Below are 13,270 nucleotides of genomic sequence, written 5' to 3'. Positions count from 1 at the left end.
TCTTGTCCTTTATAAGTTGCAATATTTTGACGGGGGCTACAGGTAAGAATTTTATATTACTAAATAGGTTGTGCAAATGCCTTGATGTTAACAATCTAGAGTCTAAAAGAGCATCTAGTCGCAACTCAAAATGTTCAGCTTTTGATAAATGTGATAAAACACTGGTGGTTTTGTTACAAAATATACTTTTAAACCTTATCGGTGGCATTTTACTTGCATTGTTCTAAAATGTGTTTGACTTATTTTTTCCATCATGATACAAACAATCAAAGTTTTTCTTAAGTGTGTGAGTGTATTCATAACAGTTTTTTTCTAGTTCTGGATAAAGTAGACAAAAGTTAATACCTCTTTCTGTCTGTGTCTCATTGAAGAGTTTTCCCTTCACTTCTTCTTCTAGAGCAGGGGTCTCAAAACTTTCTAAACAAAGGGCCAGTTTACTGCCTTTCAGACTTTAGGGGGGCCAGACTGTGGCCATTGGAAGTAGATATTGTCCTGCTTCATTGGGAGTAAACAATGCATCTTTGGCATTAGGGGAGGAATAGTGGCCTATTCTTGGTGTCCATGGGTAGAATAGTGTCCCATTGTTGGTGTCAGTGGGAGGAATAGTGCCCCATGGTTTGTTTCAGTGAGAGGAATAGTGCCCCATCGTTGGTGTCAATGAGAGGACTAGTGACTGTTGTTGATATCAGTAGCAGGAATTATGCCCCCTTGTTGGTGTCAGTGAGAGGAATAGTGTCTTGTATCAGTGGGGAAAAAAGTGCTCCAAGGGCTGGATAAGGGCAAGCAAAGGGCTGCATCCGGCCCCCGGGGGCCGTAGTTTGGAGACCACTGTTCTAGAGACACAACTGGAAGTGAAGTGAGGGGGATTCCCCTCTTAGTTGTCACTAGAGCAGGTATTTCCTTAGGACGATTTACTCACACTTCTTTTTCTGGCGACAACTCTTAAAATCTGAATTTCCCATCACTTTCTATGTTAGTGTTAATGGTCACTAGAACAAATAGACGTGTGTGAACCTCTCTGTCCAGCATTTCCTATGTTATCCAAAACTAAAAAAATAGCTTTGACTATGGCTTCCCTTTGTGCATTTATGAAACATGTCATGGGAGAAATACTTTTGCTGCCATGGTCAAATTGCTCCAATGCCACCTGTCTGGCATTTCAGGACAAAAAAGTCCCATAAGCTCACAAGACAATGAAAGCCTGTGACTTATATACTATGTTCCCTGCTCTGAGTGTATGTCAAAATCCAGATATTATGGCAATGAACTATGCTTAATCGAGGCAGGAAGTTATTTCTGTATACTATCATTGCCCATTCTAGGTTGTTGTTCTGGGCATTTTACAATCACTTCCTACCACAAGATAAAAAAAAGTTTTTAAGAACTCTTGCACAACAAATGTATTGGTGTTATTACATATGTGAATGAGTTTTTGCATTTAAAGGCACAATTGTGTAGATATGTTCCTAATTGGTGTTTTTTTTCTCCATTTTTAACAACTTTTGCATGACAAAATTATTGGTGTTATTATTACACATGTGAATGTATTTTTACACTTAAAGGCACAGTTGTGTAGATATGTTCCTAACTGGTGTTTTGTTCAGTTGAGACACCTTTAGAGTTCTTCCCAAACTGCTCGGATAGAGAACCAAGTTACAGATACCAAGTCTTTGCTAAAGAAAATGTCTTCTTTCAATGCCCTGTTAAATCATCTTACAATGCAAATGGAAGGCCATCTAATAATGAAAGAGCCCAATGGTTTTCTCAAAAATCTGATGGAAACATTCAAAAAATGATTAGTGGCAGAGACTGGAAGGCTACAGATTTTGGGAATTTGCTATGGTTTTTGCCAGCAGAAATTAGACACTCTGGAACCTACCTGTGCATGTAAGTGATAATAAATCTTTTCTGCGGGTTTATGTTTCAGTAAGTTTGGTTTTGATAACCAGGTGTATTATGATATCTGAAAAGGAATCTGTCACTTGTTGGGTGAGATAACAGTGTTGTAAAGCAGACCACAAGTATGCAGATTTCACTTATTAAATTTCAGTTTCGTACTTGAAGTATATGTCTAGGCGTTACTCTAATTTACTCTCAAACCTCCCTTTCAAGCCTGTCCCAGTATTCGTTTTTTTTTTTTACTTCTACTTTGTTTCTCTCCAAATGAAACAGCTTATAGTACTTCCTTTGACATTAACACCAGGCTTGCAAGATTCTTGCAGGGGCAGCTGCTGTGAGCTCTGTTCCTTGTGAGGAAAGCATGCATCTCCAGAACTAAAGCTGGTCATATGCTAGTAGAATTTTTTTTTAAATTTTAGTTTAACCTCTTCTCGCTGGCCGCATGCATATATGCATCCTCTCAGCGGGTGGGAGTTAATGCCAAATAACTGCATATATGCTTCTGTATGTAAACAGTTTACTGTCCTGAGAGTGCACTCCCTGTATGCTCCCAGCACAGTATCTGAAGTGTCATGGAAAGCTCCGAGTGCATACTTTTTTTGGGCGTTTTCAATCATGTAACCACTGTGACTTCCAATCACAGCAGTCACATGATTGGTATGCCTGACGCTGCCTCCAGGCATTTCAATCCACTTAAAGGGCTGGGAGTTGGCAGTGGGAAGGGGTTAAGAATGTTTGTTGTGCAGTCAAATCGGTATTGATGAGTAAATTTGAAGTAGCAGGGAAAGAATATTTTTGTGTATGTGGTTTTTATTCAGGAAAGTCCATTTATTACAAAATTGAATGTTAATGGTATGATTCTCATTTTAATGTGTGCTGCCTCTTTAAATAAATTGATAGGTGGTATAACTGTTTTTACTGCATGGTGACACACTTTATATATTGTATATACGTACTATTAAAACATGAAAGTGCAGCGCTACATATAACCAAAAAATTAGTGCAAATACATGGAGTAAATGAAAAGTCCAATACACATGTGAAGGAGATATAATGTAGAATAAGCCCCTTCAATGGGATATCAATGTTGTCATGAATGCTTCAAATTTGGTCAAGAAGATGAAGAAAATCTATATCACCAACACCCAAAAAATTCTGCCTCTTACCAGTTGAAGTTGACCCCCGGTTAAGGTTGGGTCAAAATGCGCAATACAAAATCCAACTGCATGCCATGGACCTGGACACTTTATGACATCAAAGGATCAAACTGGCCCCCAATGGTAGATAGATAAAAAAACTGTTGGATAAGTCCAAAAACTGGCTGTGATCTGGATACTGGTAGAGCTCCAAAGTTTAACTCCAAAAATTTAACAGAAAAAATAAACCTGCAGAAAAGATTTATTATCATAGAGGACAAACCCATTCAAAAAACAAGAAAAAATGGATGATAAGTTTCAAACCATAAAATGGCAGCCACGTTCCAGTATGTGCTGACGTCACACGCGCTAGCTCCTCTCTATGTGTTTCATCATCGTGACGCCCCTGATGACTGATGATGAAACACATAGGGAGGTGCTACAGCGCGTTTTGCGCATTTTGACCCACCCTTAACCGGGGGTCAATTTAATCTGGTAAGAGGCAGAATTTTTTGGGTGTTGGCGATGGTGGATTTTCTTCATCTTCTTGACCAGATTTGAAGCATTCATGACACTGATGTCCCATCAAAGGGGCTTATTCTACGTTATATCTCTTTCACATGTGTATTGGACTTTTAATTTACTACATGTATTTGCACTTATTTTTTTGGTTATATGTAGCGCCGCACTTTTATGTTTTACTATTTGATATATTGTTGCCTGCATTATTAAGGTGGCTGCTTATGTTCTATTGATTTTTTTTTATGTTAGGGAGCCACAAATATAGTATAGCGCTGAATTTTTAAGTTATACTTTTTTGTATATAAGTAATATACCAGTTACATTTATTCAAAGAGCTGAACTAATGGTAACTAATAAAAAACTAAATTAACTTTTTATGTCCTTATACAGAATGAATAATGAGTGCATAAAATTAACTGTATTTGTGCAGTCCAAGGACAACTGCATACTGCCATATGGTTCTAGCAGTTTATATTTGACAGTTGACAAAACAAAAGGGTTAATTACTTGCCCCTCACAAGGCTGTCAGCAAATGGAGAACATATCAAATCTGAGATGGTATAAGGTAGGTTTTCTCCTTAGCTGTGCAATTCTAAAATGTCTTTTTAATATCTAAGACCTTTCTAATGTGAATACAGTTGCATTTCTAGAATTCTGCTTGGTAAAGCTTTAGGTATATATTTTTTGTCTTTTCAGAGTGAAGAATTTTCATCTGTAACTTCTCCAAACAGATATTCTTTAATAGTTATTAAAAATGTTATCCAACTTGACAAGATCTACATTAGTGATGCTGGAGTCTACACTTGTGACCATGATGTTTATATTAATGGCAGCAAATGGATTGTAAGAGCAACCGTTAAACTTGAAGTTGATTGTAAGTATTTTTGCACATGCAAAATGTTTTCTGTTTCAAAAATTTTTTATTAAAGGTATTTCAGAGATCGCAATTACAAATATACAGGAATTATTCCATCTCATGCGGAACTTTTTCATCTTCCAACATTTATAGTCATATTACTAATTAAATATTGTATGTCTGAACTGGCCAGAATGCACTGTGGCTGTGTGGTCGTTATATTTTCTGCATGCTCATGGTTTGAATGAAACTATCTTCCAGTGTTTGTAAGGCTAGCAATACTATTATGTCCCTTATCACCACTATGCACTCACCGGCCACTTTAATAGGTGCACCTTGCAAGTACCAGGTTGGACCCCTTTTGCTTTCACAACTGCCTTATTTCTTCATGGCATAGATTCAATAAGGTGTTGGAAACATTCCTCAGAGATTTTGGTCCATATTAGCATGATAGCAACACGCAGTTGCTGCAGATTTTTTGTCTGCACATCCATGATGCGAATCTCCCATTCCACCACATCCCAAAGGTGCTCTATTGGATTGAGATCTGGTGAATGTTGAGGTCATTGGAGTACAGTGAACTCATTGTCATATTCAAGAAACCAGTTTGAGATGATTTGAGCTTTGTGACATGGTACATTATCCTGCTGGAAGTAGTCATCAGAAGATGGGTACACTGTGATCATAAAGGGATGGACATCGTCAGCAACATTACTCATTTAAACGATGCTCAATTGGTACTAAGGGGCCCAAAGCGTGCCAGGAAAATATGAACCACACCATTACACCACCACCATCATCATGAACTGTTGATACAAGGCAGTATGGATCCATGCTCTAATGTTGTTTACACCAAATTCTGACCCTACCATCTGAATGTTGCAGCTGAAATTGAGACTCATCAGACCAGGCAACGTTTTTCCAATCTTCTATTGTCCAATTTTGGTGAGCCTATGCAAATTGTAGCCTCCGTTTCCTGTTCTTAGCTGACAGGAGTGGCACCCAGTATGGTCTTCTGCTGCTGTAGCCCATCTGCTTCAAGGTTCGATGTGTTGCACATTAAGAGATGTTTTTTTGCATAGCTTGGTTGTAATGAGTTGTTTTTTGAGTTACCGTTGCCTTTCTATCATCTCAAACCAGTCTGTCCACTCTTCTCTGACATCTGACATCAACAAGGCATTTTCATCCACACAACTGCCGTTCACTGGATATTTTCCCTTTTTCTGACCATTCTCTGTAAACCCTAGAGATGGTTGTGTGTGAAAATCCCAGTAGATCAGCAGTTGTTGAAATACTCAGACCAGCTCGTCTAACACCAGCAACCATGTCCACAGTCACTTAAGTCCCTTTTCTTCCCATTCTGATGCTCAGTTTGAACTTCAGCAAGTCGTCTTCATCACGTCTAGATGCTTAAATGCATGGAGTTGCTGCCATGTGATTGGCTAATTAGCAATTAGTGCTACCAAGCAATTGGACAGAAGTACTTAATAAAGTGGCCCGGTGAGTATATATATATATATATATATATATATATATATATATATATAAAAAAAATTTTTTTTAAATTAACATGCAGCATGTATAGTATTTAAAACAGATATAGCCCCCAGCACTATTAGGAAAAATGTACTTACTTTCCACCATTCTACCCGGTTTCCACTCACAGCCTCCTTGGAGAGGGTATCTCTTGATCTTTCCAGAAAGATCCTGGGAATAATGAGCATCCTACATCTCCCAAGAAGATTATCCTACATTGCTGGGGCAATTAGAATACTCAGTGTTCCCAGGATCTCACTGAAAGGACCATGATGTCACCTTTTCTAGTACACAGTCCAGCAGTAAGGTAAGAATATTTTCTAACTTCTTTCCATTTTTTTTACTGGTATAATACAGAATTGTAACATGGGAAAATGGGGGCCTAAGATAATAAGCAAACCTTGCTTTATAGTGCAAGGTCAACTTTAATGAAGAAGGGTGAAATATAAGATTTACTAAAATATGCACAACTTAAGAAACATTGTTGATTTCATATACTTTATATTTTAGTACCAGACACACAAAAGCCCCCAGAAATTTTGGGTCCTACCAATGGAACAATATTAACTGCAGAAACTGGTAAATATACATTTTTATATATTTTACTTTATAGGTCTTGTTCTGGTAATAATTTGATGAAATATTTCCCTGTGATATGTAGTAAAAATGTGTGTGAGCTAACCTATTCCAACCCCTACAAACACACAAACATGAAAAAATAAATTGTCAACTAAAGAGGTCTTGCCCACCAATAAGATGTCTTGTTTAATTTCCCCACTGCACCTTCATTTCCCATTTTCTTTACTTTTGCGTTTTATAAATAGTGCCAAAGTATGCTTTTAGTTTGGTTCTTTCCTGTTAAAAAGAGAATTTAATCTGTTAATGTCAGGACTGTAGGCATTTTACTGTATCTACTTTCTGAAGAAGCCTAAAGAGTACATAGAATATGTACTCACATCTAATATTGATAATTCTGATTAAATAAAAGCTACTTATGACATTGTTAGAATTAATAGTAAGTGAAGGGTGATATTCGGTCAGCCAAGCATTTATTCACAATCTGACCAATGTATAACGATTAAGTGAATGAACGAATAAATTGGTCTCCTTCCTAGTTCACAAATGTAAAATAAAATAGTTTACCTAGAGGATTGTTGCTGATTGGATGTTATTCTGCATAGTCAACTCCTGGTGAACCAATCCACTTATTACTAATCATAATCCTGGGCTTGTCCTTAACCACTTGACTTCCAGAAGCTTTTACCCCCTTCATGACCAGGGCAGTTTTGCTGTTCAGCACTGTGCTACTTTAACTGGCAATTGTGCAGTCATTCAACACTGTACCCAAATTAAATGTATATATTTTTTTTCACACAGATAGAGCTTTCTTTTGGTTGTATTTGATCATCATTGTGTTTTTTTAGTTTTTGTTATATAAACAAAAAATACCGAAAAGTTTAAAAAAAAAACGTTTTTCTTAGTTTCTGTTTTAAAATCTTTCTTCATAAATAATCTTTCTTCATAAATTTAGGCCAAAATGAGTCTACAAACCCTGGTATATATATTTGCAAATTGATCAGTCTGTATTTATTGAGGCCCTTAAAGTGCCAGTACAGTACATATACCCCCCCCCCCCCATGACCCTTTTTGTAAAGTAGACAGTCCAAGTTATTTAGTTAGAGGTATGGTGAGTTTTGTGAAGTTGCAATTTTTTGTCACAATTTTTTGGGAATTGAATTACATAAAATGTGGGTATTTTTTTTACATATTGTTACAAGTGCAGTACAGCATCATCATATGACTGCTGTGATGGTGATCAGGAATACTCAATGGTGACAGTATGCACTAAAGTGTGCATGTGCCATACCATACCATGCCATGCCATCGCTGTGTCGCACACTCACAGTAAAATTACTGTGGGTGGGGACAAGTGGTTACCCTTTGCCTATAATGTCAGATTAAATTTTTCAATTCAGTAAACCTTTTTTTTTTTTTTGGTGGCCCGTACGGGGCAGTCAACTTTTTTTAACCCACCTTTTCTGTACAGGCAAACCCTTAAACCTAACTTGTAGAATTCGATTTGGACCTGAAAGATTTTTTGATCCAGTTGTTAGATGGAAAAGTATGTATCCTAACTATGAAAAAGAACATTCTGGAGGAAAAGAACTTTGGTAAGACAAACAATATAATGGCATATATTTTACCATAGCAACCGATTCTAAGCTTTTTACTTCCAGGTGGTGCGGTTGCACTAAATTTCCTCTTAAAACATCTATGAACAGGGCACACCTGAATAATGGTCTGTATAATGGCCTTTGACATTTGTGTCATGTATATATTAGTTTTATATATATATATATATATATATATATATATAGTGACAGTGCAAGGCCCTGCCTCACTATGAGTTTAGTGAATTGTTATAGAGATGATAGATTCTCAAAGGTTCATTCTGCCTTAAGTTTTCTCTGTTTTAGTAATCCCAGTTCAGGGCCTGGAGTTGAAGGCTTTGATGTAACTTGGGTGGGGGGGAGGGGGGATGAGTATGGTTGTCAGGGTGGCATTGAGGTGGAGGACATGGGGCAGGCTTCCAGGGGTAATTTTAATGCCTCAAATACTCAGAGTTGTATATAGCTGGGGGGAGATAGCTGAGGACAACTCCAATGGCTTGGGTTCCTCCACCTCCTGTAACTTGGGCTTTTTCATGGTTCAGAGCCTGTGGAAGGACCCTAGGATCTGTGGCATTAAAAAGAGGGTCCAGTATTAGTTGGCCTTATGGATCCACACTACAAGGATAAAGTCGCAGAGCTCATCCTACCCTTGCAGAAGGAGTAAATATAAATTGGAGGACATGCTGCGGGGGAACCTGTTAACTTTCTTTCCAGAGACAGGCAGTACACTATTTCATGGACAACATGGCTTTGAACCTCCTCTCAATGTAAGAAGGAGCAGCAGTGGCTGTCTAAGCAAGGCATTGAAAACTACCCAGCACTCAAGGCTGTTTGTATCCAGTGGCTGCATTATATGGTGCATCACATGGGGTCAAGGGCAGATGTTGACACTCTTAGTATCAATGACCTCTTTGAATACTGGATAACATTAATGGACACTGGCCAGAGCTTGCCCAGTAAGCAATCAAGCTGCCCTCTCTGAACATACATTTAGGCCTTGTGACAGACAAGAGAACCCGTCTGTCCCCAGACACAGTTATGCAACTGACATTTATTATAACGAACAAGGCTTGGACTAGTGGCAATTATGAATATTATTTTTTGAGATTTTTGCCATCCATACTATTTATTTTCTGTACAGCCTACATCTCTGTTTTCACCACTGCAGACCTGAAATAAATCCCACCTCCTGCCACCATTGCCATCTCCTACCCCCATGCACACCTAGCCACTATTTACACCTCCTTCTGCCACTGCTGGCCTGGCACTGTTAACATGTACTTCCACCACTGTAGACCTGCCACTATTACCATCTGGGCCTATTGCTGTTGTTCATTGCACTTTTAACGTGGCACATCCCATTTCTTTGCAGCTGCTTCACTTTTTTTTTAGCAGGTAACATTCTGTGATTTCCCAAATAGTTCTGTAGGGCTACCATGTTTTAGCACAATGAATACCCCTAAAGTCAATTTTCCCACAGCTGTTTCACAGATTTAAAAAATCTTTGGACAGGATCCATCATGTGCTCCACCTGAACATTTGTTTTGGGTTATGGTTTGCTGGCACCAATAATACTAAAACCTCATTTTTAGGCAGACGTTTCCTTGAGATAAAAATGTATGGATTTTTTTTGCTGGAAAACTAATGCTTTGGCCATTTCATTACAGCACATTATAATTAAAAATGGACACCATTCAGTAGTTTATTTTTAAAGAATTTACTTGGTGAATGTACATTCATTCTGTGAGAATGGGGCAAAAAATGGAAAGCTATTAGGACTGCATTGGACAAATGGTTTTCAGTTATTTTAAACAGAAAATACCACATTTTTTCATTAGCTGGCACTAATCATAGGCAATTCTTGTGATCTTTAGCACCATTTAGTGGCCAAATGCAGTATTTTCTGTTTTAAGTCAATGAAAAACTTTTTTTCCAGGACAGGAAATGGCCTAATAGCATTCAGTTAAAAAATGTTTTTATTATTTGCTTTGCAAATCTTTATAAATATACCCTTCTTATATACATATATATATACATTCTTCTTCTCATTTGGGAATTGTTTAACCTTATATGCAGGCTATATCATGCTGTTTGTATTAAGCCTTGATAAAGGCTTTAGTACCACTTTTTTACCCAATGGAATTTTCTAGGCAAGTACATTACAGTCATATATCATGTAATCATAGCTATTTATTTATATAGATAAAACGTGAGGGCTTAGCGAGCGCTTACAAGATAGCAGCTATATGCACCAAAAAGGAACCACAAACCTTCTCAATAGATAATAAGAACAGACATAGTGCAGCGCTAAAACATAATGCAATATATGTGCATAATAAAATATACTATGATGCAAATTGAATAATAAATAGCTAATTAAATAGCAGTCCGTATAAAATTATATCAATATATAATATGCATAATAAAAACCGTCCCATGAAAAGTGTAGGATAAGATAATCACAATAGGAGTTGATTCCCAGCAGTAAACTATGTAAACAGTTGTAAACAGTTCTTCAAATCTTAATATAAATCTGTGTGGCCCCAGTGTGGGAAATGATAATCCGGTGGCGTGCGATAAATGGTAAGATTGCAAACTCACCAGAAGCACAATCTTAATGCACATAAATCATGTAAATCAGCCAGAGGTTCATTTATTTATATATCCTCTAAAACACGTGATTGTTCACGTAACATTGTATAACGGCTGACACATCATAGGAGGTGGTATCAAAAAGTTTCAAGACTAGTTTTGTAACAAGGAAGCACCGACATTCATAAGTCAGTGTGAAAAAAGGCATTGTCCTGTGAACATTGAGTGCTATGCAACTGGTTCTATTCTGACCACGTGCATTACCTTGTCTGCTATTTCATCATGGACAGTAAGTTAGAACAAAAAGCAATGTGAAATTTTGCGGGAAACCCGTAGACCCAAGTTTCGTCATCAGTAATGATCGTCGACATGAAGGATGGGTCATCCACAGCATGCTTAATATCAATAGTGCTATGGTACCCAAGGGGGAACAGATGCCTACACAAACCATGTATGGTAATAAAGGGATCCAAAGAAAATTCTCATATCTATAGCTCCATTTGTGTAGTAATGTATTGGTCCTCTGTATGTCCAATTCATATCTCCTCCACTACCTTCTGGTCAATTGTTGTATGTCAAACATTCAGCCAACACATCCAAGAATCCTGAAATATATATATGTCCCCTCTAAATAGTTCCTCCCTCTCCACTCCCAATCCAGCATGCTAACAAAATGGCATCCATATTTGCACAAATTATAACAGGTGTGTAAAATAGGACATCCAGCTTGTAACTTGAAGCTCCGAGCTCCTGATGATGTCATATTTGACAAAATGTGTTGGTTAGAGCCTGACACCATGACGTCAGTATAGAAATTGATACACACTGATCAGATTTTTGGATAGCGGAAACAAAAATTTGCTTCTATTAAAAAATGCATGTGAGTAGTCATTTTATCAGATTTACATAAATGGGAGCATGCCTGTCTTTTGCTTCATTCCCATATGTATGTGCTCTATGATGGCTATTGGTAGAGTGAAACAGTGTAGTCCTATAACATGCATTTTAACATCTATGCTTACTATGATCACTCAGAGATTGGGGGTCTTATACCTCTTGTAAGCATTCACTTGTGGCACTGTGGTAGAGTGGATTTGTTTGGAAGGGCACATTTGGATTACAACTCAATTTCACACTGACACAAAAAGAGACTTTATTTTCATGGATTTTACTGTGTATTGTCATAGTATGGTGCTGGGAAGTGAGCACAGGACCCACTAGAGGACATCAAGCCCTTAGGCCACCCTCATGAAGTCTGTTTCTAATTGTTTGGTCAGAGACATTCACACCAGTGGCCTGCTGGAGGTAATTTTGTAGGGCTATGGCAGTTCTCATCCTGTTCCTCCTTGCACAAAGGAGCAGATACCGGTCCTGCTGATGGGTTAAGGACCTTCTACGGCCCTGTCCAGCTCTCCTAGAGTAACTGCCTGTTTCCTGGAATCTCCTCCATGCTCTTGAGACTGTGCTGGGAGAAACAGCAAACCTTTTGGCAATGGCACGTTTTGATGTGCCATCCTGGAAACGTTGGACTGCTTGTGCAACCTCTGTAGGGTCCAGGTATCGCCTCATGCTACCAGTAGTGACACTGACCCTAGCCAAATGCAAAACTAGTGAAAAACAGTCAGAAAAGATGAGTAGGGAAAAAAATGTCATTGGCCTCCGCCTGTAAAACCATTCCTAGTTTGCTGAAACACAGCACTGTTATATTTTTAGTGCAACATAATATACCTGCCTCATCTCTCAAACGTGGGTTTGTGGTTTTGAGATGTTTTTGTGCACTCTAGGTTAACGGTTTGTTAAAGTAGAATTTCAGCTTTAACTTAACTAGCCTTAAAAATGTCCCCTACCCCCTCCACACACCTATGCTGACTAACCCCTGTAAAATAGATGCATATAAAGGTGAAACTCGAAAAATTTGAATATCATGCAAAAGTTCATTTATTTCAGTAATGCAACTTAAAAGGTGAAACCTGGTTCAATGACCAGGGGATTACTGTGCTTGATTGGCCAGCAAACTCGCCTGACCTGAACACCATAATGAATCTATGGGGCATTGCCAAGAGAAAGATGAGAGACATGAGACCAAACAATGCAGAAGAGCTGAAGGCCGCTATTGAAGCATCCTGGTCTTCCATAACACCTCAGCAGTGCCACAAGCTGATAGCTTCCATGCCACGCCGCATTGAGGCAATAATTGCTGCAAAAGTGGCCCAAACCAAGTACTGAGTACATATGCATGCTTATACATTTCAGAGGTCCGATATTGTTCTATGTACAATCCTTGTTTTATTGATTGCATGTAATATTCTAATTTTCTCAGATTGTGGATTTGGGGTTTTCATGAGCTGTAAGCCATAATCATCACAATGATGACAAATCACAGCTTGAACTATCTTGCTTTGCATGTAATGAGTCTATCTCATATATTAGTTTCACCTTTTAAGTTGCATTACTGAAATAAATGAACTTTTGCACGATATTCCAATTTTTCTAGTTTCACCTGTATTTACCTATTTTCAGCCTGCTGCAGTCTGGTCATGTGATTCAGTTCTACTGTG

General features: G+C 38.1%; 1 protein-coding gene across 1 annotated transcript in view; it reads left to right on the top strand.

Moving 5' to 3' along the window:
* The window catches only part of IL18RAP (interleukin 18 receptor accessory protein), a 54,719-nt gene that overhangs the window by 26,698 nt on the left and 14,751 nt on the right, over window positions 1-13,270 (top strand). The window contains exons 2-6 of the mRNA XM_089681222.1: window positions 1,605-1,887; window positions 3,948-4,122; window positions 4,254-4,431; window positions 6,460-6,528; window positions 7,997-8,120. Of these exons, the coding sequence (XP_089537348.1) occupies window positions 1,605-1,887; window positions 3,948-4,122; window positions 4,254-4,431; window positions 6,460-6,528; window positions 7,997-8,120 (829 nt within the window). The remainder of the gene's footprint in view (window positions 1-1,604; window positions 1,888-3,947; window positions 4,123-4,253; window positions 4,432-6,459; window positions 6,529-7,996; window positions 8,121-13,270) is intronic.

The sequence above is a fragment of the Staurois parvus genome, unplaced genomic scaffold, assembly GCF_062004578.1.
Source record: "Staurois parvus isolate SC_StPar_1 unplaced genomic scaffold, SC_StPar_1.0 ptg000262l, whole genome shotgun sequence".
Lineage (NCBI taxonomy): Eukaryota > Metazoa > Chordata > Amphibia > Anura > Ranidae > Staurois > Staurois parvus.
Note: the sequence above shows the minus strand (reverse complement) of the source record. Positions and strands in the feature narration are given on the sequence as shown.